The sequence below is a fragment of the Sarcophilus harrisii genome, chromosome 4 (assembly GCF_902635505.1).
Source record: "Sarcophilus harrisii chromosome 4, mSarHar1.11, whole genome shotgun sequence".
NCBI classification, from domain to species: Eukaryota; Metazoa; Chordata; class Mammalia; order Dasyuromorphia; family Dasyuridae; genus Sarcophilus; species Sarcophilus harrisii.
In genome coordinates, this window is record NC_045429.1 from 285,006,269 (window position 1) to 285,032,703 (window position 26,435).

General features: G+C 41.6%; 1 protein-coding gene across 4 annotated transcripts; it reads right to left on the reverse strand.

Moving 5' to 3' along the window:
- Nucleotides 1–64: 64 nt before the first annotated feature.
- On the reverse strand, nucleotides 65–20,370 carry CFB (complement factor B). Of its 4 annotated transcripts, XM_023502875.2 has the most exons (33): nucleotides 20,253–20,364; nucleotides 19,884–20,093; nucleotides 19,375–19,560; nucleotides 17,476–17,649; nucleotides 16,272–16,370; nucleotides 15,780–15,913; nucleotides 14,970–15,108; nucleotides 13,711–13,851; nucleotides 12,940–13,029; nucleotides 9,978–10,118; nucleotides 9,433–9,527; nucleotides 9,224–9,335; nucleotides 8,926–9,091; nucleotides 8,761–8,837; nucleotides 8,499–8,590; nucleotides 7,933–8,063; nucleotides 7,371–7,375; nucleotides 4,848–5,033; nucleotides 4,525–4,698; nucleotides 4,183–4,284; nucleotides 3,868–4,004; nucleotides 3,231–3,369; nucleotides 2,871–3,002; nucleotides 2,431–2,532; nucleotides 2,191–2,328; nucleotides 1,824–1,921; nucleotides 1,595–1,712; nucleotides 1,196–1,346; nucleotides 1,003–1,079; nucleotides 811–911; nucleotides 589–721; nucleotides 454–503; nucleotides 65–274 (listed from the first exon to the last, which is right to left on the reverse strand). In XM_023502875.2, the coding sequence occupies exons 1-33, from the start codon at nucleotides 20,353–20,355 to the stop codon at nucleotides 125–127; spliced, it is 4,083 nt and encodes a 1,360-aa protein (XP_023358643.1). In that variant the 5' UTR covers nucleotides 20,356–20,364; the 3' UTR covers nucleotides 65–124. The 4 variants fall into 4 exon arrangements, with proteins under 4 accessions (XP_023358643.1, XP_012404371.1, XP_012404369.1 ...); XM_012548917.3 differs by lacking the exons at nucleotides 7,371–7,375; nucleotides 7,933–8,063; nucleotides 8,499–8,590; ... (12 more) ...; nucleotides 19,884–20,093; nucleotides 20,253–20,364 and adding exons at nucleotides 5,804–6,034; nucleotides 6,338–6,617; XM_012548915.2 differs by lacking the exons at nucleotides 65–274; nucleotides 454–503; nucleotides 589–721; ... (11 more) ...; nucleotides 4,525–4,698; nucleotides 4,848–5,033 and adding an exon at nucleotides 7,694–7,743 and having other exon boundaries at nucleotides 7,085–7,528; nucleotides 7,937–8,063; nucleotides 20,253–20,370.
- Between the last annotated feature and the right edge of the window lie 6,065 nt (nucleotides 20,371–26,435).

A 26,435-nucleotide genomic window follows, 5' to 3' on the forward strand; every position in this document is an offset into this window, starting at 1 on the left:
TGAATTTCTTTGGCTGTCAAGAATTTTTCAGCCCTACATACACAGATATCACACACAGGAATGATTGCATGAATGCAGTGCCTTTTTTTCATTTTTTAATTTTCCCAGGCATGTTGAAAATCTTTCACAAGAATCCTAGATCCTCGTCTTTCAGTTTCTCCTGAAGCCAAGGCAATACTCGGAAGAGGTTGATGTGGAAGTCACGAGCATGAGGGGGAGGGATTCTGTTGGGGTGCTTGCAGACATCTTCTACACCCCAGCTAATCACACCCACCTAGGGAAAAGTTAGGGGAAGGATATGTTGACCATTTGGCCACCCACTGGAAATTTCAAGAAGATTTTGCAGAACCTTCCCAGAATCTTTCTCGCCCACTAGAACTGAGCCACTATGCTAATTTGTAGACTCAGGAGGACACTTTGCCTCCCAAGGTGGAACAGAAAAAAAAAACTTACTTGAATGAATCGACTTTTCTTGTGAATAATAAGTGGACCACCAGAATCTCCTGTAGGGAGAAGGGGCAAATTATAAGCTTATAGAAAATGATCACATTTTGGAGAAAATGGTGCTGGAAGAGGAAGTTTTCTTGCCTTTACAAGTGTTGGGATCAGCGTAAGGTTGGTTTCCCCCAGTGCAGAGAAATCGGGGAGTTACCACATCAGAGAGCTGCTTTATCTTCTCATAGCCTTGGGCCTTTCGGGCATCTCCCTCACAACTGGCTTTCTGTGTGGGCCACAATAAAAGGAGATAGGTTTTGTGGGAGAAGAAATTTTAGGATTCTCCTGCAGGGTTTTCTCCCACCCCCTCCTCACCATCTCCCCATTCTTTATGTAAACTTCTTTTTGTAACATGTTATTCTTGTCTTCAAACACAAACAGGGCTTTGACATTCTTCTCAGGGAGCAGTTCTTTTTCTGGTGGGGGGAAAAAAAACAAGCTCAAATCTTCTCTGTTACATATCCATCTGTTGGCCCCTTTCATCTTTTGATGCCTTGTTTATCTCACCCTGTTGTTCACATGTGGTTGACAATGGGAGCCTTAAAGCACGGTTTGTTGCCTCTGTGCATGGAAGACAGATGGGTCTGTGGAGGAGAGAGAGAGCCTGACTCAAGTGACTATCATGCTATTCAGGACTAGTGCTCCACTCTAGGCACCAGCCATCAATGCCCATTCTTGTTCTTGACCCAGGGATTCTGACCTGAGGTCTTTTGAGAATATGAACTTCTTCTTGAGCTTGACAAGGGCAATGTCATAGTCATAGAATTCAGGAATTCCTTCAGCTTTTTTCTTATTGATGTCATAATTGGGATGGAAATAGACAGCATCCACCTGCCTGTTCTGTATACCACCTGGAATAATGAGGAAATAGTAGGCAGAAAGTTATCTCAGAGGTGCTGCTTTGGCCCTCATCTACAATTCTGTCTTGACTTTTCCAGCCTCTGATCAACAGTAACAGAAGTAGGTGAGGGATGGGGAGGTGGTATTCAGGTGGGTATAAAAGTGATTAGGAAATTCCCATGGATCAGAAGTATTTTACTGAGAAGTTAGAATGAGGGAAATTAAAAACTAGAATCTTAGGGAACCAGGACTGCCCTACCTGCATCGACCTTAATGGAATGGGCTTGGTCATCCACGTTGAAGCAGTGAGCAGCCGTTAGCACAAAGTATTCTGACACAACAGCCCCCTTACATGTCTCCTTTCCTGCAGAAGGCCGCTGTAAACAAAATTGGGTGGGATAGAAGAGAGGGTGTCATATCCCTTAGCTATAAATACGCCTTAATAACCTTAATTCCCCCACTTCTCCAATCCATCCTCAAGCACTCACAATGACATTAATGGCAACATGCCAGGGTTGTCTTTCATATTTTCCACCTTTCTGATGTCCCCATGCTATTCCACACAGACCCAGAGTGTTGCTTTCATCTAAGGGAGAAAGAAAACTAGGGAATTGTTGCCTACTAGCTCCCTGGATGAAGATGAATTCATGCTGTTAGGATGTTAATGTCCCATTCTGTTATAGGGACTGGAATGAGAATGAATAATTGCAGCAGAAGGAAAATTTAGGTTTCATCAGGATAAAAGGAGATTAGACATCAGAAAGTATCTCTGGAATTAAATAGAAGTGCTGGAAGGTATAGTGATGCTGAGATTCTTACATCATTGTGTAGTACCACCCTCTTCCAAGCTCCTACCAATCATCAAGGAGAAGACATGCTCCAGGTCTTCCATGTCCTTAACCTTGAACACATGCCTTTCCCCATCCTTCTTTGAAGCCAAATCATTGATCTTCTCCTGGTCCACCAAAGGCCCAATCCCAAATACATAGACATCTAAGAATGAAAGCAAAGCTTGAGAACCTCCTGAATCTCTGAAAGGAATATCTGTTCCAGACATCAGGGTCTTTAACTGTTCAAAGAAGCTTGACTACTTGCCCAGATAATTTTCTCTTGGGTTTTTACGGTTCTTTCCAATATCCAGAAACTCTCGGATCTGCTCGATAGCTGCCACAGGATTTCCTCCCATGTTGTAATTTCCTGCATGTATTGAAGAAAGTGGGGATTTTGTTCTCAAAATAGTGACAAGGCAGACTGAGATGTGCCAGCTAAAAGTTCCATCAAGAGCTAATGGAAAGAAATGGCAGCATTGAGAGACAAGAGTCCTTTTAGACTTCTCTAATTGGTAAGAGAAGTAAAAAGTCCAGGGGTGGTCATAAAGCCAAAAGGAATCATTCAGAGGGGAATGAGAAGTGGCCAAAGAGTTGGGGAATCACTCAGGAGGGCTGGAGGGTCACATAACCTGAGGGTCCACAGAATCTAAGCTTTAAGGAAAATGGAAGGGATGGAGACTTCCATGGAGAGAAGTTTCCTCTAACCATCAGTCATGAGCACGATCACATGACGTGTTTTATTCCAGTTAATGTCATTTTTGGACTCTTGTAGGATCATCATCTCATACAGCAACATCAACGCCCGTTTTGTGTTTGTTCCTGACTTCAACTGGTGGTCTGCAGGGAGGAACAAGGTCATTATCCCCTCCCCTCAAGCCTCTGTTTCAACCTCCTAACACTTTTAAATATCCTCTCCTTCTCCCCTACCTGATAGCCTGCCTCTTCCCCATGCCCTCTACCCAACCATCTACATATATGACTTCCTGATCTCACCGTAATGGTTGCTAATTTCTTCTGAGTCCCCATAGGAACATCTCCAACCCCCCAAGGTTCTACTGACTAGACCTGTATATTTGATCTTTTCCAGCTGTTGGGTGACCCAGTCTGCATCACTGCTTTGATCATCTGATAATTTGACCACCGCTTTGGCCTCCGTAGCATAGGTCACCACTGCATATCGTGGATTCACCCCATAACTTGCCACCTAGCAAAAGAAAGAAGATTCTGGGATGGCTCAAAAGTGATAGGAAGAAAAATCTACTGGGTGGGTTAGCCAGAGCACTCATGGTTAATAGGTGATTCAGGAACAGGGGGTCTTAAAGCCAGCAGAATTTGGGAGAATCTAGGAATAGGTGGCATGATGCAATGAGGGGAGAGAAAAAAGGCATGGGCAGGTTGAGAGAGAACAAGTTCTGTTGCCACTTCTTCTATGAACCCTTTCCTCATCAACGTAAATCAAGAAGAACCTTCCCTGTCTGACTACACACAATATTTTGTTTTGGACCTCTTTTAATGCACTATTTCACATTGTTATTAAAATCATTTCTCCCACCAGGAAACTAAGCTCCATGATGACTGGAACTGAGCCTTATCCAAAATTTCTCCCCTGTTACAAAGATTTCTTAATTAATGCTTAGTAAATGTTTGTCGATTTAAGATCAGTCGTGGGCTACCCAAGGAGGTGTAGGCTGCTAGTCATCACCTTTTCAATGAGGCTGGCAAAACACTTTTTGGCTCCTGTAAAGTTGTTCTTGCCAATGCTATCTGATGCATCTAGCACTAGATACATATTCATAGATCCTGAGGGGTCTAAGACAATCTTCCGCTTGTGCTGCTCTCCTGGGAGGAAAACAAAAATGCTTGAAAACCACTACCCCAGTATGCCCACCTCCCCTTGTCCCTAGGTTCACATGCTCTTCTTGGATCCCAAAAACTGCCCCCAGCCCAGTTCCTGTTATGTGTACACACACACACACACACACACACACACACACACACTAACTAACTACACACTTACCTGGGTTATGTTCATTTTCTGCATCAGCCCCTTCAATGGTCTCTGTCAGGGAGGATATGAAGGCAGCAAACACCTCCTCTGAGGTATCATACATGAAGGAGTCTTTAAGATAAAAAAATGGTGAATGAGGAAGTGACCATATTCTAGGAAAAGAGGAAGCAGGTGAAATTGTAGAAGAGAAATTGTCCTAGGAAGGGCTTAGAGGGGAGGAACAAATCAGGACAGAGGACCAGTATATTTTGGATTAAGAGCGGGAGTGGCTATAGGTGGTTCAGGGCTATGAATAATAGGGTCTGAATAAAGTCAGGGTAAATGTTAGATGAGGCAGGATTTAAGAGGCACCTTGGCAAGAGGGCTCTGTGCCACTCCAGGATCCATCTTCCATGCAGGTACGCTTCTGGGAACCCTGTAAGGTGAGCCCTTGGCCACAGTGGTAGGTTACACTATCCTCCATTCGGTATTGTCTGCCTGCCTTCCTTGTACCAATGGGGATGCCAGGATCCCGGCAGTGCCCCGCTGCAGAAATTCAAGGAGATAAGGTCTCAAGTCTGTGACATGGGAAACAAGGCTGAGCCCATATGATGTTTGGGACAGAGAGAGATCCATCCTATCACCAAGAGAACTAGGGAACTAAGATGGAGAGTTTTGTGGAAGGGAGAACTCACCGCCATCATCACAGATAGCTGTAAAGCCATCCCAGCGGCCAGACGGTTGGCAGATACGATTGGCAGAACCATGTAAGGTATACCCATCATAGCAATGGAAAAAAATCTGTTCGCTTATGTTGTAGATGTGTTTTCGAGGCCAGAAATCACCATTTTCAAAGTCTTCAGGCCCTGGGCATTGGATTACTTCAGGAGCAGAAAGAGAGAAGGGAAGAAGCCAGTAGGGAGTAGAAGGGAGAGAGAAATTCTCAGATGGGATCCCTTTGCTTTTGCAGACCTTATCTCAAGAATAGAATCTTCTTCTTACTCTCTAAACATGTCTACAATTCTCCTTCAATCTTAATTCAATTCTGATCCTTAATTATTATTACAGTAGCTTAAAAAGAGAAATAAACCATGATAATTCCTCTCTATATAGGAGTCTAAGATTTGCAAAGAATTTTTCTCACAAAAATTTTGATATAAATAATACCAAGTATCCAGTTTTACAGTTGAAGAAAATGATTTTGCCCAAGCTCATACAACTAGTTTTAGAGGCAGAATTTAACCCAGGTCGATTTAAGATATCTTGTGCTCTGAGGTTAAAAGTGGGGTTACTATTTGGGGTAAGATCAGGATTGCTATTAGGATTCCAAAGCATGCTACCTCCAGTTTTCTGACCTAATTCTGTGTCCTATTTAATCAAAGCATGTGCCCTAGCCTTTCCCTAAATTGGTACTCAAATGGAACCCTGACTGTAGTCCAGAACCAATCCTAAGCAATAATGCCAGACTATTGACCAGGCTATTGAGGCTAACCTCAACTTAAACCTCATGTCACCAAACTTTACCCAAACTTTAAGCCTAACTATAATGGCAGACCTCAATCTAACCTCAGTCCTAAACTCAGCCCTAACTTTACTCCCAACCCTAACCTTAACCCCTAGCCCTCTCACCCATCACCCAAGTCCTCCTCACCTTTGCACTCAGCTTTTTTAACTATCTTCTTATTTGGAGTCTGAAGGGTGCTCCAGGACCCCCATGGCTTGCACTGACGTATCTTCACAGGATATGGATAGTAGCCAGATGGGCACACATATTCCAGAAACTGCCCATTCTTCAGGAGTTGAAAAGAGCCCCCTGAGATTTCTACTCCCTCCAAAGGACATGGTTGGGTAGTAGAAGATTCAGATGGTGCTGAGATCACACCTAGAGAGAAAGGATCATAGGATTTTCAAACCCCTCATCTTAGAACTGAGAAAACTGGCATCCAGAAAATACACCCACATAAATGTTTCTTCTCTCTCTCTCTCTCTCTCTCTCTCTCTCTCTCTCTCTCTCTCTCTCTCTCTCTGTCTCTCTCTCTCTGTATATATGTTTCCAAAGTGATAGAACTAGTAAGTTGAAGAGGCATCAGGATCCAGGACGAACACTGAAAGGATTTGAAAGGCAAATAGCTTCAACTACTCTGCTGCAACAGTGATCCAATGGGAGATAAGGCAAATAACTTACCAGTACTTAGGAACAAGGGAAGGACACAGAACCAGGAACATGATGTTTTCTTCATAGTTATGGGAATAGAAACTATATATATGGCTTCTTCGTTCTGACTCGGTGGAAGAAATGGGGAATTTATGAACAGAAAAACTGAGGTCCCTGAGGAAAGGGTCCTGGGATAAGGAGGAAGTTGGGTTTGTCTCTCTCTGAATCTGTCAGGGACTAAAGCTATGTTTAAGTCCAAACTCTAATCCCAAACTAGATTGCTCCTGTTCTCCTCTTACCACCACCCCCCCCATGCTTCCCCTTATGCAATCTCTTTTGGCACCTGCAGCTTGCCCCACCCCTGGCATCACTTTCGGTAATGCCCAAGGGGAATGTATGTGTGTGTTTGCTTTGAGGCCCTATTCATAGGCAGCCAAGGAACTGAAACTATACAAGTCCCTCCCTTTACTGCCCAGGAGTTTGGGATCCAGAGTTTCAAATTCCCTAGCCCTGAGCTCTTAGCCCAACCCCAGGCCCTCCTCCCAGTTCCCCATAATGATTCCCCATAAAGCCAGCTACCCTCCCCTGACAGCCCTGAGCTTTTCCTTTCTGGTCTGGGTAATGGGGACAGAGTCCATAGACTGTTTGTCTATCAAGGTCTCTAACCTCTTGCCCTCTCCTCATTCCTGGAATCTTTTCAGTGGTTTTCCCCATCACCACCCACTTACTCTAACCACAACCTAATTCTGCTCCAGACAGATGAAGACTGAATGGGAGTATGGTGAAATATCAAAAATTTATTAATTTCATAATTGGGAAAATCCAGCCTAGAAGAGGTAGGTAATAGAAAAGAATAGAGAGTAAAGCTGTAGAAGGAAGCTAGAGAAGGGCTATAATCCAAACAGTAAGACAGCTAGGGCTAGAAACCAGGCTATAAAGGATAGGCTGAGATCAAAGGGACTTGAGATTTGAAGGTTAGTAGCTAAACATTGGGAAGGTAAGGATTCAGGAGGCTGGCCCAAGAGGCAGAAAGCGTAAGACATTTTTTAGATGTTGCCTCAACCAGGGCTGAAGTCGAAAGACATTGATGTGGAAATCACGGGCTTGACTGCCAACTGGAGGTGGCTTGCGTTTCACCTCATTTTGGTTTGTTGACTTCAAGGCACTATTTGTTGTCTTTGAGGAGCATGGATTATGTAGACCCCAACTCACCACACCCACCTAAATAGAGAAGAAAATTTGGTGAGAAGTTAACTCAATCCTACCCATTCTTCAAAGTTGCATTTAACCTAGTGTTCCTATCCCACTTTCTAGTAGAAACCCTATATTCTCTATTTCTCTATTCCAGAGGCAAACCCAATTACTCCTTTTCCTTAGTCTCCTCACCTGAAAATATCTGTACCTCTTTTGAAGGAAAACTGCCCCTCCAGATTCTCCTGCCAAAAATGGGAAGGAAGAAAGGGGTTTCATCAATCCAGCTCCCATGCAACTTTCCCCTCTCACCCCAGGCTCCATCATTCCATGACATGAGCCAACCATTCCCATAATTAACCCTGACCAAAATGATTGGTCTTCTGCCTCCTTCTGACTCCTTCATTCCCCAGGTACCTTACAGTCTTCTACACTCACCCTTGCAAGGCGATGCTTCATTTCCAGTGCCACTACACAAGAATTGGTCAGTCACCACCTCTTTCACATCAGTGAGGTTAGGGAAAAGATCTTTGGCTTGGGAGACAGCTTGGAGGCAGCTTGTTCGCTAGAATAGGGATGGGGAAGGGGGAGAGGGAAAGGAAGGGAATGTTAGGGAGATAGGCTGCAAAGACTCAGAGCCAAAAGATTTTAAATTGGAAGGAAACTTAAAGAGTCCAATCTCACTTTTTAACAAATGAGGAAACTGAGACCAGAAAGTTTTAAGTGACTTTTCCAAAGTTGCCAAGTACTAAAATTAGGGTTCCAATCCATATCTTAAAATAGTGAAGTTAACTCTCCATTGTCTCTCCAATGACCCTTGAAGGAAAGGGAAAACCTGGCAGTTGGGAGATCACAGGAAGGTGGTGGGGTCAAGTTTTGAGGGCATATACCTATGTCTACCACAGTAGAGAGCTTAGTCTGAAGACAGCCTTGACCTCTCTTGCCCATTTCTCTTCACCCATCACTTCCCACCTTACCAAATTTCCTTCTGGGTCCTCACCTCATTTTCTTCCTTGAGAACAATGTCCATTATCTGATCATCCAATGAAACAAAATGAGCTGGGATTTTGTTTTTCTTCAAAAGTTCCTTCTCTGCGAGCCAGAGAGAAAGGCACCATCTTCACAACAGCCCTCACACCAGATCCCAGGATTCTATGTATATCTCTATCCCCCCCTCTCCAATTCCTCCCCAGTCCTTTTTCTAACTGCTCTTTCAGAGTCCCCTGAGATTTGGGCACCTTTCTCCCTGCCTCCCACATTACCATGGTCAAAACAAGAACTGGCTGGCGAACGGCGAAGAGCCAAGTTGGCCCCCACGGTACAAGGAAGACAGATGGGTCTGGGGAAGAAGAGAAGAATCAGAAGAGGCCTGTCCAAGGACTCTGTCTTTTCTTTCCACTGGCTGAGACATTCCCTGGCTTTTGTACCTGGCATGGCTGGACATCTTGACCTTCTCAGTCAGCTTCAGCAGAGCAATATCACTACCATAGAACTCAGAAATTCCTTGCTCCTTCTTAGCATAAACATTGTACTCCTCTGGAACGAACCACTGATCAATCTGCATCTCTCTACCCCTCTTTGACTTAGGATCTCCTAGGAATATAGAGTAGTAGATTGAGGAGCTCAGCTCTTATATCTCTGAGAGAATTCTGGGAGAGAAAGGGAGTGTTGAAACTACAGCCTGGGGCCTCTATGGTTAGAAGTTCCTTTCCCTACTCTCCTTACCCACAGTGACTCTCCACAACCTGGTGTTATTATGTGTATGGAAGCAGTGGGCTGCAGTCAGAACCCATTGATCAGAGATAAGTGCCCCACGACACGTCTCCTTGCTGCTGGGCTGCAAAAGAGGACCATATCAGCTTTGGGGGCATGCTGTACAGTCCTTCTACTCTGTCTTCTTCTGCATCTTCAGGGATAAAGAATTTGGCTGTTACCTTAATGATGACATGCCAGGGTGTCCTCTCTTGGAATGAAGCATTGGCTGACATATTTCCCACACCACAGATGGTGTCTACAAATTTGGAGACATCTGTGAACAAGGTGACAGAGTGAAGGGTAGGAATGAGAAAGAAATACTTGAAAAGGGTGTTGTCCTTTTCCCAGATTAGTGGTAAACATCTTTTTTCCCAAAAAAGTTAAGGTACATCATCACACTTTTTTATGGTTATAATCACTAATTGATCTGGGCCTCTTAGCATAAGTGACATCAGGATAAAAGGAAGGGGTCACAGGGTGGGATCAGTAACCTAAAAGTATTAGTAGTTAGGTTGTTAGGTTCTACTGTCTAGTAGCTCATCAGATCCATCTAATTAGGTAAAAACAAACAAACAAAAATGACCTTTTTGTAAACAATCTCAAACACCTGAAGAAGGAGGAGGGCAGTATGAGATGGGCAGAGGGGAAATTGGAACACATATGACCCATATGTCATATATTGGTCACCTGGGTTTTGGCTCTTAGGAGGGTAAAGTTCACTCACCCAGCATATTCTCAAAAACTTGGAGGAGGGCTTTGGAGTCTGGGAGAATGAAGGCATGCCTCTCTCCATCCTTCTTTGACCCCAGTTCATTCAGCTCTTTCCAGTCTACATCCAGTTTCCCCACACCAATGGCATAGATGTCTGGTGGAGAGCAAAAAAGATGATTCAAAATTCTTGGGTCATGTCAAATATGTAATAAAGGAAGCTGTCCATCATAGCAGGCAACTGGTGTGTTTATAAGGAATAAGCTCCAACACACAGGTAGAAGCCACAAGCCTAGTGTGTTTGAACTCAGGAAGATGAGTCTTTTTGACTCCAGGGCCAGCACATTATCCACTGTATCACCTAGCTACCCAAAATGAGTTTAGAAATCAGAAAAGGTTGGAAAATAATTTAAAGAGAAAGCTCTAGAATCAAAGACAAGGAGCTCTTCCATGGAAGAGCTTGAAATCCTTAGAAAGCTAACCCTGCTCAATGAAGTGTGATATCTGCTTAATATTCCTAGCTTATCTCTAAGGTAAGTAAAATCACATTATGCCACTGGGATTTCAGAAGTATGCTAGAGAGAACTATTAAATTTTCAGATGAGCATTTATATCTCAGAAATAGAAAACAAACCAGGGCTTGATTTCTTGTTCTGTTAATTGTCTAGATTTAGGAAAATAATGGGGAAAATATTAATAATGCAGATTAAACCTTAAAGTGTCCACTATACATTCCCATCCACTATCTCTTCCCCCTTTTCTTCCTGTTCCTCCTCCCCACAACCAGATTTAAACATTTACCACACACCCGTGGCATCAGAGGGATCACACACCCCCATATTGTCATTGAAATAGCTATAACTATGAAGCATTTGTAACACTGAATAAAACTACAATGTTGCATTAGATGCTGCCCTTTAGGACTTTCTCTTATCTATAAGATTTCTCCCAACTAGAAAACTAGTAACGAAACATCTTTCAATATCTGATTGTTTCTCCTAAACCACAAATCCCACAGCCGGGGCCAAAACATTTAGAAAGTACAAAGTGAAAATAACACAAACTAACACTAAAATACTCTATTTCTCCTTATTAGGTCATACCTTGTGGTTACAGAGTAGCACAGTGAATACAATTAAAGTTTGTGTCTCTTTGTTTCTCCATGTTTAGCACAATACCTGGCTTATAGTAGGTGCTTAATAAATGTTTGTTGACTGAGGAATGGATTTTGGAATTAGGAAAAAAAATGGGTTCAAATCTTCCCTCTATTTCTTTGACAAAGAGACCTAACTCAGTTTCAATTGATCAATGATGGACAGAAGCAGTTACACCCAGAGAAGGAACACTGGGAAATGAGTGTAAACTGTTTGCATTTTTGTTTTTCTTCCTGGGTTATTTCTATCTTCTGAATCCAACTCTTTCTGTGCAACAAGAGAACTGTCCGGTTCTGCACACATATATTCTATCTAGGATATACTGCGACATATTTAACATACATAGAACTGTTGATATATAGGACTGTTTGCCATCTAGGGGAGGGAGTGGAGGGAGAGAGGGAAAAAAAATTGGAACAGAAGTGAGTGCAAGGGATAATGTTGTAAAAAATTACCCTGGCATGGGTTCTGTCAATAAAAAGTTATTATAATAAAAATAAAGTAAAATAAAAAATCTTCCCTCTAATACTAGTGATGCGGGTTGTGGTCCCTTTAAGAACTGATTCATTCCTCTCTTTTTGATTCCCAACCCTTCCTAGCTGATGCATTATCAATCCAGGAAGCTAGGACCTTTTGATTCATAAATCCTGGTCAAAACCATTCCTTTGAATTCCAATAGAAGATCCAGGCCTGTCCCAGCCCCCATTCTAATGATCTGCTCAAGTTTCCCAACCTCCACCAAGCAAAATCCAGTGGGGAGCCAACTTGGGACTCCACCCAGAGGCCCCTTTAGCTAAATCTCTACTTATAAGAGCCCTCTCTTTGCAGAGGTTCCAAACATACCAGCCTTATGCCTGGTATGCCAGGGATCTCTGTCCACTAGAACCCTGTGTCCGATGCCTTCCTCTCTCTATCTTCATTTATTTCCTTAACTAGACTTTAACCTTACTTCCAAACCCCATAATAAACCTCTTTTATCAATCTAGGTTTTGGGGCATGTAAATTCCTTTGTAGGGGACTCCTGTCATTACTAGACCTCATTTAACTCCGTATCCTTGCGCCAAATCCAATGGGGTTGCAGAGGAGCTCTATTTGACTTCCTGTACCCCGAACCTGCCACTAGACCTCAGTTAAGCCCTTGAAATTAGGGCTTAGGTACCCCATATCTAGACCTCATCACTAGCACTGTGACAATAGACAAGTAACTTAAATCTCTCAACCTTGGTTTTCTCTTCTGTAAAATGGGACTGTTTGTACTTACTACACAGGGTAAGGATTCAATTAGATAGTATGTAAAATGTTTTGCAAACTTTAAAGCCCTATATAGATGCCAGATTATTGTTGTTATCCTTGTGCCTATCCTATAGCCCCTAATACAGCTCCTTAAATTCAAATCCCTAATTTATTGAGCAAGGCTCAAATGTGCAAGGCTCTTGCAAAGATAGGAAGGTGAATTCAAAAATGAAAAGTAACTGGAAAATGTCAGGGAATGGGCAAGAAAAAGATACAAAGTGGTTAAGGAATATTTGAGGACCAAAAACTTCCTGCTGGAGCAATAAAAGAGGAAACAGAATCTGAGTTAAACCCTGAAAGAAGAGTAACTCCCACTGAGAGATGGAGGAGAATCTATATCTTAAACATAGTAGGTTCTCAATTAAAAAAATTTTTTTCAATTGACCCATCAAGGTATTCAGAATTATTTATCTTACAGAAACACTGGCCATAAAGCACAATCACAGCTGTCCTTTGTAAAGTGACAAGAACTCCATGCAAAAGCAATATAAGGAAGGATGCTGTGAATAGAGGGAGAAATTGGATACTCACCCAGAAAATCTTTCCTCTCTGCCTTTATGTTCAAAACTTCTTCAATCTTTTCTATAGCTGGTTTTGGAGAGCCACCCATGTTGGACTTTCCTAAAGCAGGGATGAAAGGCATAGAAGAATGAGGGCAGGATTTAGACACTTGAAATCCTATCCCCACTCCTGAAAATGCCTAGTTGTATTACTTTGGACAAGTCATTTCTCCTTTCCTTCATCCATAAAAATGGATACAACTTACCACCATTCACCTCACAAAGTTGTAGTGAGGAAAAGCACTGACCAGGCCTGACCTATGTCTTAAGTATTACAGAATTTCAAGCTATTATTAATAGCTCTCTGCTCATACAGCCTCACCCTACTTCAGGTTGTCATCCCTTCTTATCTGGAATGTCATAATAGTCTCCTCATTGGTATTCTTGCCTCAGATTTTGACCCTCTGCACTCTATTCCCCACATAGTTGCCAAATCTCAGAAAGCCTAAGGCACAGTCAGTGCTTAATAAATACTTGGATGGCGGACAGATTATTATAATAAAAGTGAAAAGAGTTAGTTTGTATGGAATTCATGGATCTCCTGAGAGTCAGCAAAATAGAATTCCTAAGTAAGTCTCAGAGTCTTGGAGACATCTCCAATGCTCATATCTTCTTCACTTACTGGAAGCCTTAATTTCTTCTCCTTTAAACACCGTATCAAAACTCTTTACCTCTCCTTGCTTCTGATCTGTTCCTGTGTTCTAAATTTTAAGATCATCCATCAAGATCTAGGCACACTCACCATCTGTTAAAAGGATGATGACATGTCGGATTTCATCCCACTCCTTCTGCCTTGTGCCATAAACGGCCATTTCATTATTCATCATTTCATAGATTTGCATTAGGGCTCTGTAGATGTTGGTTCCAGTTCCAATGTCTGGATCTAGAATCAGCAAAGGGGAGGAAATCCCTCAGAAAAATCTTACCTGCCATATCTGGGGAAGCATATTAAGGAACAAGAAATGTCCTTCTAGGATGCCTGCTCTGGAACTTAGAATCTTGTGGTTCTAGCAAAACTCCAATTCCATTTCCCACTCCAAATCAAAGGCCTCATCATAGTTGAACTTGAAACTAAGTACTTATTACATAACTACTATTGCCCCAAGTCATAATAAAAACCAAAAGATCCCAATATGGTGTCCTGTAGTCTCTTAGGCAGCAGTGCCTAGTAGATAGGAAAGGTACATTGCATTGAGAAAATTTAAATTTAAATACCATCTGGGATTTTATTAGCTGCATGATCTTCAGCAAGACACATATTAGTCTGCACATCTATAAGTAATATTAATAGATTTGTAACCTACTCAATGGGAAGAATCCTGTTGTGTTATATAAATGTGAGTTTATATTTTGTGCTATATAAATGTGAGTTGTTATTAACTCCTGATCCTAGGATTCAGTGCTCTACATAATCTATCTTCAATTACTAAGAACCTAGCCTTATAGCATGCTGCTTGCCTACTTAGACAATCCCTATCTGCAACATCCAGGGAATGTAAAATTCCACTGTCAACTGGTATCACCTTTTCTCAAAGGTACCCAGTATCTTTGCTGACACAATGCCTTGTGCCTGAACTGAACATCCCCATCTTCAGTTGAATTCTTCCCTTCTTTTGAAACCTAACTCCATGGCAAGTTTCACTGATCCTCCTTTGACTTTCATGAAGGAGTTGAAAGCAGGAATACATAGAATCACAAAATGTCAAAGTAATTGGGGACCTCAGATGGTCTCTGTTCTGTACTGTACCTGGGAGGAAACCTTTTCTATAACATCTCTAACAAATAGATTTTGTATTTGGAAGCTGAGACCATACTATTCCCAGTGTAATCTCATGCCACGCCACTAAGAGACAATGCTTTTTCTTCATCTAGTCCAAAACTTTTCCAGCCAGAGAGTATACTGAACCAGAACCATTCCCAATTGTGCTCTCAGTCCTCCCCACCTGAAGTAGCACATCCCTCTTTCATCTTTTCTTCCCGTCAACCCCCTCCAATCTTTACCTGCATACTTGATCTCCTCTATCTTTTTGGCTATTTCAGTCTGTTGCTGAGAATCTTTGTGAGTGACAGACAAGATGACTTTGGAAGTCTTAGCAAAAATGACAATACCAATGCTGACATTAACATCAAAGCTGAAGATCTGTGGGAGGATAAACCAGAAGGGGAAAGAATATAATGAGAACCTACAAAATAGAGAGAAAAAGGAGGGAAAAAGGAGGGGGAAAGGGGAGAGAGAAGAGGATAAAAGAGAAAGAGGAAGAAGGAGTGAGAGAAAAACGGGAGGAAAGCAGAAGGGAAGGACAGAAGGAGAGAGTGAGAAAGAGGAAGAAGGAAGGGAGAGGGAGAAAGACATAAGTAAATGAAACCCCAAATAGAAAGATGGAGCAGAGCCTTAGAATGTCAGGACTGTAAGGGAATTTAGTCCAACATGCTCATTTCATCATTATTAGTAAGTTAACAGATACTTACTAAGCACCCCATGAGAAAAGCACTGAATTAGACATTCTGAATGATCTAGCTGAAAATACACACACTTTAAAAAGAGAGACAGAGAGAGAGACAGAGAAAGAAAATCAAGAGATAACTTGAGATTATACAATACATATGTATTACATACATACAAAACATACAAAACAATGTGCATCAATGAGTATTCAATGTAAAACTGTTTACTTGGCATCCTTAAGGGCTATGACAGATATCAGATTTATTTGAGCTCCATCTGAGAGACTTCTAGAGGTAGATTTAAAGTAATATTTCAAAAGAAGAGAGACAGATAATATGAGGTTCATCTTGACCCCAGTTCCTGACCCTGTCTACCATAAGTTGAGCACTCTCTTTGAAGTCGTCAAAGTTTTCCCTACTGACACTCTGGGAAGAATCAAGGAGCAAGTAAAGATTCAAGTGGCCTTCCCTCTTGATCTGGATGCGCCGGCCCAAATCGCCTGGGGAAAAAGTAGGATGGAGGGACATGGGTAATGTAGAAAAGAAGGAAGGGTTAGACCCCCATTTCCCACCTTCCCTTGATTTAAGAGGCCTGGGAAGTTCTTTTGTTTTACCAAGCCAATAAATTTAAATATCACCTCATTGTTTTACATTTTACAGGTCCTGCAATTATACCACTTCTCCCTTCCCTTTTCTAAGAACAGCTCTCTTCTCCAAGACTGTCCATGGAGCTGTTGTTCTCACTCTTAGGCTATGCCTTCCACCTCTGCATTCTAGACCAGCTCCACTCCCTTTCCCTCAGGCTTACCTTCTCTCCATCCTCTTCACCCCGGTTCTGTCCCCTCCCCCAGCTCTTACCAGATTTTTGCATCAGGGGATTGGTGGCACCAAGAAGTTGAGAAAAGGAGGTGTCCAGAACTGGAGCCACATCTTCAGGGAAATCATAGGAGTAGGAAGCTGTAGGAAAGGAGGGATTTTGTTGTTCAGTTGTGAACAACTCTTTGTAATCCCATTTGGGGTTTTCCTGGCAAAGATATGTAGTGGTTTGCTATTTCCTTCTCCATCTCGTTTTACAGATGAGAAACTGAGGCAAACGGGGTAAGTGACTTGCCCAGGTACACACAGCTAGTTAGCGTTTGAACTCAGACCTGATTATCATGAATCCAGGTCTAATGTTCTATTCACTATGACACCACCTAGCTACTCTTAGAAATAGGGATGCTTGGGTTCGATTCATGATTATAGGAAAGATTTGTTATTATGCAGAACCGAAAAGCACCCTCTAAGTTTCTCATGAGAACCTGAACTTAGCTGCCTCACACAAAGTGTGATCAAAGTGAGAAGCCTGACCATAGAGTGACCTTGCCTATTTCTGTTCTTCTGCTTACTTGGGCATCACACCTGTGAAGTGCTTCTACAGATAATATCAGTCATTGTTCTCCGAAAATATTGACCCTGGAAGGTCCCCTTGAGCCCATTCCCATCATTGTATGCATCCTGTTATTGCTTTCATTCTTACTATGTATACATCCCAAGCCCATTCCCATCATTGTTATTGCTTTAGGCTGTGAGAAATATATTTTTCTTGTTATAACAGCTGCCTGATAATCTAACTGCATTTTTTTTGCTTCTGTATCACCTGCCTACTTTGCTAGTTACAATCCTATATAAAGTCTGTGCCTCAGTTACTCCAGGCCGAACAATTTTGAACATGAGTCCATTTGGTCACTTAGTCTAAACTCTCCACATTAAAAGATTAAAAACCAATCTCTGTCTTGTGTCAGTTTCTCTGTCATTAGTTAGGAGGAAAGATTTCTGGTTTTGAGGAGGCACAAGAGCCAGTGGAATATAGGGAAAAGAACTTGAAATTATGAGACTTGAGTTTGAGCTTTGGATTTGCCATTCTGATTAGTACCATCCCTTCTAAGCCTTAGTCTATATCAAATGGATATAAATGAAATATGAAAATGCAGCGTAAACTATAAATTGTTATGCATAGGCGAGAGTTTCTTATTGAGCTGAAAAGTAAAGGGAGGAGAGAGGGTAGAGACTTGCTACTCACATCTGCAAATGGGTTCAGTCCCACTCCAGACTCCATTCCCCTGGCATTCTCGTTCCTCGGAACCTATCATGATCAGCTTCTCTGAACAACGATACTTCACCCGATTACCAACATTGAATTGATATCCTGTCCTCACAGTCCCAATTGGAATTCCAGGATCTGGGCAATGTCCGGCTATATGTAAACAGAAAAAAGAGAAAAACAAAAACAAAAACAAAACAACAACAACAAAAAAAAAGGAGACAACCCTAAGTTCCCAGGTTCTTTTTTCATTCTTTTTTTTCCTTCTCTTCTTTAATCTCCCTCACAATTCTATGAGTGTTTCATATGGTACACAGTCATCTCTTGAAAAATCTAAAACTACATCTAGAAATACATACTTTCCTTAGGGCTTCCTAAAGACACAGGGTTACAGCTTTAGAATATGAATCCCAGAAGCCATCTAGTTCAACACCCTTATTTACACATAAGCATAAAGATCAGAAGGCTGGATCTGAACTCTGGAATCAGTGCTCTTTCTATTATTCCACATTGAGATATATATGTATATATATGTATATATATATATACACATATATATATATACATACACATTTTTATAACTATACATTTAAAAATGCATGTGTAATTGTGTATAAACCAATGCAAGACAACCTGCCAAATCTAGGCAAAATCAAGAGGAAGTTTATATCTAATGTCCTCCCAGAAACTCCACCAAAATCTTTCCCTCTGTCTTCCACACTTTCTTGTACCAGTTACTATAACTACCACTTCTTCAGGCACTTGCTCTCACATGGCCATCCGCTAAGGTATTAATGGATACCTAACATAGTAGTAAATAAAGCTTTTAATGCCTTCCTACCCCCTTTTTGCATTTCATTAGAGGACTCTCTCAAACAAAAGTCTTCAAGACTCAAAGCAATTAAGCTATTATGGTAGAAAGACTGACAGGAAGATTGATGTTTCTGAAAGAAAGAATGGTGCCTTCTCAAGTCATACCACATGAGTGACAACCTGCTTCACCTACATTTATGGCCAATGTCTCGATGCACAGGACTTGAGGACAGCCATAGTTCCCTTGGTAGCCTAGAACCCCAAACATTTTCCCTGAAGATACTTTACTTTGCAAACCTTAAAACACCATATTAATTGAGTTATTGTTATATCTAGAACTCCTCATCTGATTCTCTTGATCAAATAAACCCTTCCATTATATAATATCTAGAATTTACAAGACCTCAGTATAACTGCCAATGTAATGCCTGAGAAACTGAGGCAAGATAGAGATGAGAGAGTTTTTAATATTTTATTTGGATTTCTGAGAGGGACAGATTGTGCTAGGGGCATGATGCCCCCAGGACTGATGTCCAAGGCATCCAAAATGTGAGTTCTCAATGACATATATGCCCTTGTCTCCAAGTTCAGTTACACAAAGCATGGTGGAGTCCAAACTCTGGTGAATGGGAATCTCCAGGCAGGGACCATCAATCCACTTTTGACAGATTGGGGAGTAGGACCATAAATTGATGACTTAGGAGGAGTTAGGAGCCAAGAAATCTGAACTCCCCCTTATCTTGAGTTTACACATTTACAATTTATAACCTTAGAGTAACTAGTCCTCAGTTATATCAATCCTAATGAACTAGAGGGGATGTTGCAACTAAGGGGATTGAGGCAGAATAATTAAGGGAATCTGAGGCAGAACAATTTAGGGAAACTGAGTCAGGACAATAAAAGGGAATTGTGGCACAACACCTCAAAGAATTCAAAAAATGCAATGCAGCAGTTAATATTGAAACATAGACCATTTCTTCCCTCTAGATTCTCCTGTGATGTCACCCAACCACACAGCCTTTCCTCCCTGCCCCTCCCAAATCACAGGTGCCCTCAGATAATCACCTCCACTATCACATATAGCTGTCTCTCCATCCCACATCCCATTGGGTCTGCAGTGCCTCACGACAGAACCACGCAAGATGTATCCATCCTCACACTCAAAGCTTACATTGCCACCCACGGGGTAAGAGCTCAGCCGGGGACTATAGACCCCATTCTCAAAAGCAACAGGAGCTGGACAGCGCACATCTGGGGAAAGAAAACAATGATGTATGCTGAGGTAAAGGAAGGCATACTTGACACACTAGTAGAGTGCTGAACACAGAGATGGAATTTAATCAATACTTCATTGAACTAAGTTACAGGAGAGTGGGGCATGCTGGGAGGAGAGTTGGAAACCTTTAGGGAAAGAAAATGCCTAGGTTCTGGTAAGCCACAGTGTCAAGAATAGGGCCAAGGAGTCAAGGAGCTGGAGTGGAAATTTGGAAGAGAGTCAGGTGATAGAATTAGGAGGTGGCTGATTCTGAGGAAGAGGTCAGTACTACAATTGACCAAAACATGTGTCCCCTCACATTTGCATACTGCTTTGGTGACCTCAGAGCGTCCTGGGGACTTCCACTGTCCATTGCTGTTGCACAACTGACTGGATACAGGATATGGGTAGCGCCCTAAAGGGCAGGTATAAATGAGGAGGCTTCCTGGGACCCAACCATTGCTGAGAGTAAAGTTGCCACCTAAAATCTTCACATTCCTGGAACAGGAGGGAGCAGTGATAGACAAGCCTATTGGGAAAAACACAGAGACAGGGACATAAAAAGACAGATAAAGAAGAAAAAGAGGATGCCCATCCAAGTACCTCAGTCTGAACAGCACTATCCTCCCCCTGCCCCCTTTTCCATAAGATCATTATGATCTTTATTTTCTTTTCCCACTCTCCTTACCTGCACATAGGAGCAGCAGCAAAAGAGCATGCAGGAAACCCATAGTCTCAATTTTAGGGAAAGGCACAGGCTGAAAGTTAACAGGAAGGGGGAACAGGATCATCTGACTTACCCGAAAACACAATTGGCTCAGAAACTATGCAGTTTGCTGCCAGAACAGGGAATGGGGGAGGAGGAAGTTCTGAGTTTTGGGTTGGGGGGAAGGGAAGAGGGAGAACACATCCCCATGAAATCAATAATCCCTCATTCCCTTTTCTGCTTTCCACGCAACAAATTTATCAGTGAAAAATTATACACACACAACAATGCAACAAACTTTTTTGTAAATTGAACTTAAGGATTTGTTGAATTCTGGTTTTGTATTATACCAAGTACTCCTTAATTTCTATGAGCCTGTAATATTTTCCTAAATATAAATTGTGGTTGGGATGTTTCATGAATTTTAAGCTTTGCTGCCTTCCCCTAAAGGAATAAAATAATTAAACTGGATTCACTGTTTGGTTTTGAAGAGTGACTAAAAATCTATTTATAGCTTGTTTTCAGAAAACTCAGGAAACAAATAGGCAGGTAGGAGACATATCAGTGGAACAGAAAAAGCACAGAATATAGAGTCAGAAGACACTGGTTTAATAACCATTTTCTCACCATTTGACCAAGATAAATTGAGTAATCGATCTAAGTTTCAGTTTCCTCATCAAAAAACTGGGAATGATAATACCAGTACTCTCTAACATAAGAATGTTCTGAGGATCATAGAATCACTGATGTAGAGCATGAAGGAACCTCAGAAATTTGTGGGACAAAGACCACGAGCTCAAATAAATCAAGGAGATTTCTCAGGGTAAAGGAATTTTATTATGATCTCTGGAGAAAGGGTGGGTCCCTCCCGGGTGGGTCCCTCCCTGTCTGACAGGGAGTCAGACAAAGAGAGGCGATGTACAGGAAGCAAAGAATAAATATATACGGGTCTGGGGTAATGCTCCCTATAGGCTGGACCTTTTCCCTGATTAGTCAGGACAAATGACCTCACATTCTCAGTCATAAATGAGGCAAAATTCTAACCCAACAACATCTTTAGGATTACTGAATTACTTAATATGGGAATTTTAATGCAAAGGTAGCCCTAACTTAGTCTCACAAAGAAAAGGGTTATATGATTCCTTTATTTGTAAACCACATGATTTCTGGAAAAAGAAACTTGGCCCTGGGCCACAGCTTCTGTTACTTCTCTCTCAGATATTTCTGAATATTCCTGTGAACCCACATCCCTGTGAACCTGAAGCTACTCTTCCACAAGATCCCTGAAAATACTTCCCTGAAAAATACTCTGGAGAAAGAAGAGTGAAATTGTCTGTGTCCTCCTTGCTCTCACTATAATCTTCTTCCTTATTTTTTCACCATGAGAACTTTATTCCTAGTACTCTCTCTCCAGCTTTTTTAGTGTAATTCTATGTGTCCCCATGTAATGCCTAAGAAACTGAGCAAGACAGAGATTAGAGACCAATTCAATAATTTATTAAATGGAGAGAAATACTGGGACCAATGGATCCATGTTGATCCCAGGGCTAGACAAGACTATCATCTCAAAGAGTCTAGCCCCGAGTACTGGGGCAGCAAGCTTTTTATGGAATAACAAGAACAGTGACATAATGGAGATACCTAGATGGGGATAACCTAATGGAAAGAGGTTACTGATATTTTAATGACATCTAAAATGGATAAACCTTTATCTTGTCAAACATTAAGAAGAAATGTCTATAAAACCTTTATCTCAAACATTATGAGGGAAAGGTCATAACCTAAGGCAGAATAACTAAATAGGACAACTGGAGAAACTGGGTTACCACATTAAAAGGGAACTTTGGCATAACATTCCCCTCTTTTCTCTTGGAACTATTCAAATCTTTGAATTACCTTCCTCTAGAAGGTCTTAGCACCATCATTTTGAACAACCCTGTGTGAAGTGAATAGACCAAATAAAAATCAAAATAAAGCTAGATCAATGTAAGGACTTATGGCAAAGTCAAGTCTCTCCCTGATAACCCCAGAGTTAATCAGCAATACACAAAGTTCCTTATTTCAATTATTTCTGACAATCAATTGTCAGATCCTCTGCGTTGGGGGAGCATGTGGACAGCTGTGGTCATTTGTGCATGACTCGGCCTCTGCTTACAGAGCAGCAGGGCTCAAGGCAGTTGTGCTGCCCATTCAAGGGGGTAGCCTGCTCCAGGGGAGAAGGGTGAGGCTTGGAGTAGCTCCACCTGTCCTTCCCAGAGAAACAAACAGTGTTGCTACTAGAATACAGATTTCTGAGCAGATTATGCATAGTTAGACCAAGGCAGGCAAACCCCAAACTTTTAGGGGCCTCAATATCAACTACAAGGTCCTTTTAAGTACACTGAAATACTAATTAAGGAGCTGGGGTAACAGGAGTGGAGAAACAGCTCAGAGAGATTACCAGTGCCAAGACAGGTATCCGATTTCTGGTTGTTTCTAAAAAATAATCCCCAAATTGAGTCTGCCAGGGAAATTCCAACAGAATGAGGGATTTCAAGGTTAAAGCACAACCAGCAAATCATAGTCTAGTAAATTTAAGCAAGGAGTAAAGGACTTCCAATTAAATCTGAACTAGCAAGATACCAGTTTCCCCAATTTCCTATTTCTTCTCCTCCCTTATTTCTTTTGGAAAGGAATTATCAAATGACCATCTCACATATAAATCATATACATATGCATATACATAACAGACTAAAAGTCCCTCAAACATAACAGCAATAGTTATACAAGTTTAACAATTTCCATCCCAAGTCTTAAACACAGCACAGTAATACAGTGAAAATTCTAACAAGTCAACCACTTTCCCACTCCCCCATATCAGTCCAAATTACATCAGGAAAAGTGGGCGATGGCTGTCATTTGCTTCTTCAAGCTGAATAGGGTCGATGCTCAGTCCGTGAAGGAGATGGGTGTATATAGTATAGCGTGCTGACAATCAAAGCTTGATCTAGGTCCCAGAAGCAAGTCAATATATCTGCAATCTGACCAAATCTAGAAATAAAAACAAATCTAACAAAGAAAAGTTAGAACAGTCTGAGATACAAAGACTGGTCCACAAGGACTGCTACAAGATGTGGCATCTCATTAGTTATAAACCTTAAAAAAAACCCTTAAATATCTTGAATTAGAATTATTAGACACAATATCCAGTAACCAATAGATGACCAGACTAAATACTTATTTGCTCAAGTATTTAGGATATAATGATTACCGATGACCAGATTGGAAACAGCAAGGTATGACATAAGTGAATTAACAATTTCTTATTGACCATTTCTCTGCGCATATTAACTACAAACCTAAGAAATTTTACCTCTAGTAACAAACCCTAAACAGATATTTACCATAACCTCATCCGTTTGCTGCTTTTAACCAAGAACCAGGTAGCTACAACTTAATAAAAAAATGTCTGGAACAGTTTAGAAGGAGGGGGGAGGATAGGATTCCATGTGACTACCCTTTCTCCCACTCCACTTCCAAAGAGACAGTGGGGAGCAAAGTCGAACTAAACTTCACTCCAGGCTAACTAAATGCTCCTATAGCTGAAGTAGCAGCAGTGGGGGGCAAGTTTAAATCTTTACAAAAGATCCCTATCCCACCCAACATTTAAAGTAGCAGAAATCAGTGGGTAGGTGGGGAAATCCCATAAAACCCACAATTCCAGCAGAGCTGGATTTAAAGCATATAATCCATTTGTATCTCATTTCAAATAATAAAACAACATAGTTTCTTTCTCTTCTTCTGGCCCCATGTGGCTATTATTCCCAATGGACTTCTCCTAAGCCCAGCTTGGCCAGAGATGAAGCTTTCAGAAAAGTCCTTGTTACATACTTTAGGTAAAATTAGAGGCACATGACCTCTTTCAGGCAAGTTAACAGAATTTCTTTAACGAGCTATTGTTCCTTTAAGATCTTATACTTAAAGATAACCAATTCATTTCCCAAATTTAGAATCATCTTTAAATTCCTAATCAAACGTTTTCTCCAGCTGGAGTTCAGTATTGAAATAACCAATTCCCAAATTTTATCATTGTTTTTAAATTTAACAGAGCTCTTAAATTAACAAAACAGACAAACAAATTACAAACAACTTAACAGACAAAAATCGCACAGAACACAGAGCACAACTAGACTGTCTAATAAGATACAAGACATACAGAACACTGATCACACTTAGACTGCACAATTACAACATTCAGTAGGACACTAACATTAAAGCCAAACCAAATGGCATTTTAAAATGCCCAGTCTTTGTAGATAGCCCCCTGAGCATGCAAAAGCGGGAGGGGTGGGCATTGCTCTAACACAGGATGATCAAAGCAGGGAAACCAAGTCCTGTTTTCAAATGTATACACTCCCCACTCCAGAGCGAGGATGGGGGAGTACCTCTCATAGAAATGCATTGAGATGCAAAGGAAGGGCCTTTGTCTCTGGAAAAGGATTTGGACAGAAAGAGTTTCCTCAAGCAAAGCATCTGCTCCAGGAAAAGATTTTAGAGGCAGTGGAGTGTCTAGATTGTGGACAGGTAAAAACTTAGTTTTCCAAATCTTAGCAGCCTCCCTTGTATCTCTTTTTAGAGATAGAGCCACAGCAATTCCTAAAGAATTGTGCCAGAGCTCCCAAGAGCTCCACAATGACTGCAGTCATCATCCATTTGATGACTGCTGTGTCCACCACAAGATAAGGAAAGAAAAAGCCTTTTACCTTGTCCAGAATTTAATACTCCAGTAGCAACCACCGCGTCCAGTTGGCCACTCATAAAGAATCAATGGCATCTCAAGGATGCAGCAACAGTGACAACCACGTCTGATTAGTCACACAATGTGTCTTTAAAAGACACCCAGGTAGGGTCCCCTGCGTCTAAAAGACCCTACACCCAGAATCTATAATTCTGGGAATCCAGATGTTAGCATATCAACCAACCAAACAAAACAAGTCTTAAGACATAACCAGATGGTACCCCAAAAGATACCCAGACAAACTTACTCTCCTGTGGCCGAAATGGGGTTGTCTACCATCAGGCTATTGTGGATGGAAACTGGTCTCTTTCCCGGGGGCTCTGGAAAAAAAATCCAGAGGGGGCCGACCTCTACGGCCAAGAATTCAGATTCACAGCCACCCTGCCCAAGGAAGAGACCAGAATGTCTCCATCTCTAATCCTGCTCAATTTCTAATTATCTCACTGGGGAACTCCAAAATGTAATGCAGCAGAAACTGAGCAAGACAGAGATTAGAGACCAATTCAATAGTTTATTAAATGGAGAGAAATACTGGGACCAATGGATCCATGTTTATCCCAGGGCTAGACAACACTATCATCTCAAAAAATCTAGCCCCGAGTACTGGGGCAGCAAGCTTTTTATGGAATAACAAGAACAATGACATAATGGAGGTACCTAGGTGGGGATAACTTAATGGAGGGAGGTTACTGATATTCTAATAATATCTCAAATGGATAAACCTTTATCTTGTCAAACATTAAGAAGGAATGTCTATAAAACCTTTATCTCAAACATTAAGAGGAAAAGGTTATAACCTAAGGCAGAATAACTAAATAGGACAATTGGAGAAACTGGGTCACCACATTAAAAGGGAACTTTGGCATAACACCTACTGATAGGGAGTTAACTTCCTAGTCAGACTAGGGAACTCTGTGGGTAGTGGGGGCATTGAGGATTGTTGGGTGGGCCATCAACCCCAAAGATGCATCCTAATGCATTTTTTGCAAAGGTCCCATTCCCAAATGTCTCCATCTCCCCCCTGGATGCCACTCCACTTTTAACCTGCTTGTAAGATTTGTTTCCTCCAGGCTCCAAGCTACAAACTCCCAACTACTTGTTCAGTCTGAAGATCATGGGCTAACTGACTTGGACACTAGATGTTGCTGCTGTTATCTTCAAACCATGTACTTCCCCTTCTAGCCTGAATCCCATTGAGTGAAGGGACAGCTCTGCAGCCCTTGTCAGCTTGAAGTAGCTTCAGAAGATGAAACCTTTGCCCCAATGAATTTGGAAGGGGGAATAATATAATAGGACTCTGTGTCCCCCTGATCTTTGGGGGATGGGTTTGGGTTGGAAAAACCCTGAATCTCAACCCCTCCCAGCCTCTGGGAGCATTCCCACCCTCC

Coding starts and splice junctions, on each gene's coding strand:
- CFB (XM_023502875.2), bottom strand. CDS start 20,355: ATGATCCTGTTCCCCCTTCCTGTTAACTTTCAGCCTGTGCCTTTCCCT. Junction 8,838..8,925: donor AAGATGTCCAGCCATGCCAG/GTACAAAAGCCA, acceptor CTTCTTCCCCAG/ACCCATCTGTCTTCCTTGTA. Junction 912..1,002: donor AACCACATGTGAACAACAGG/GTGAGATAAACA, acceptor TCCCCCCACCAG/AAAAAGAACTGCTCCCTGAG.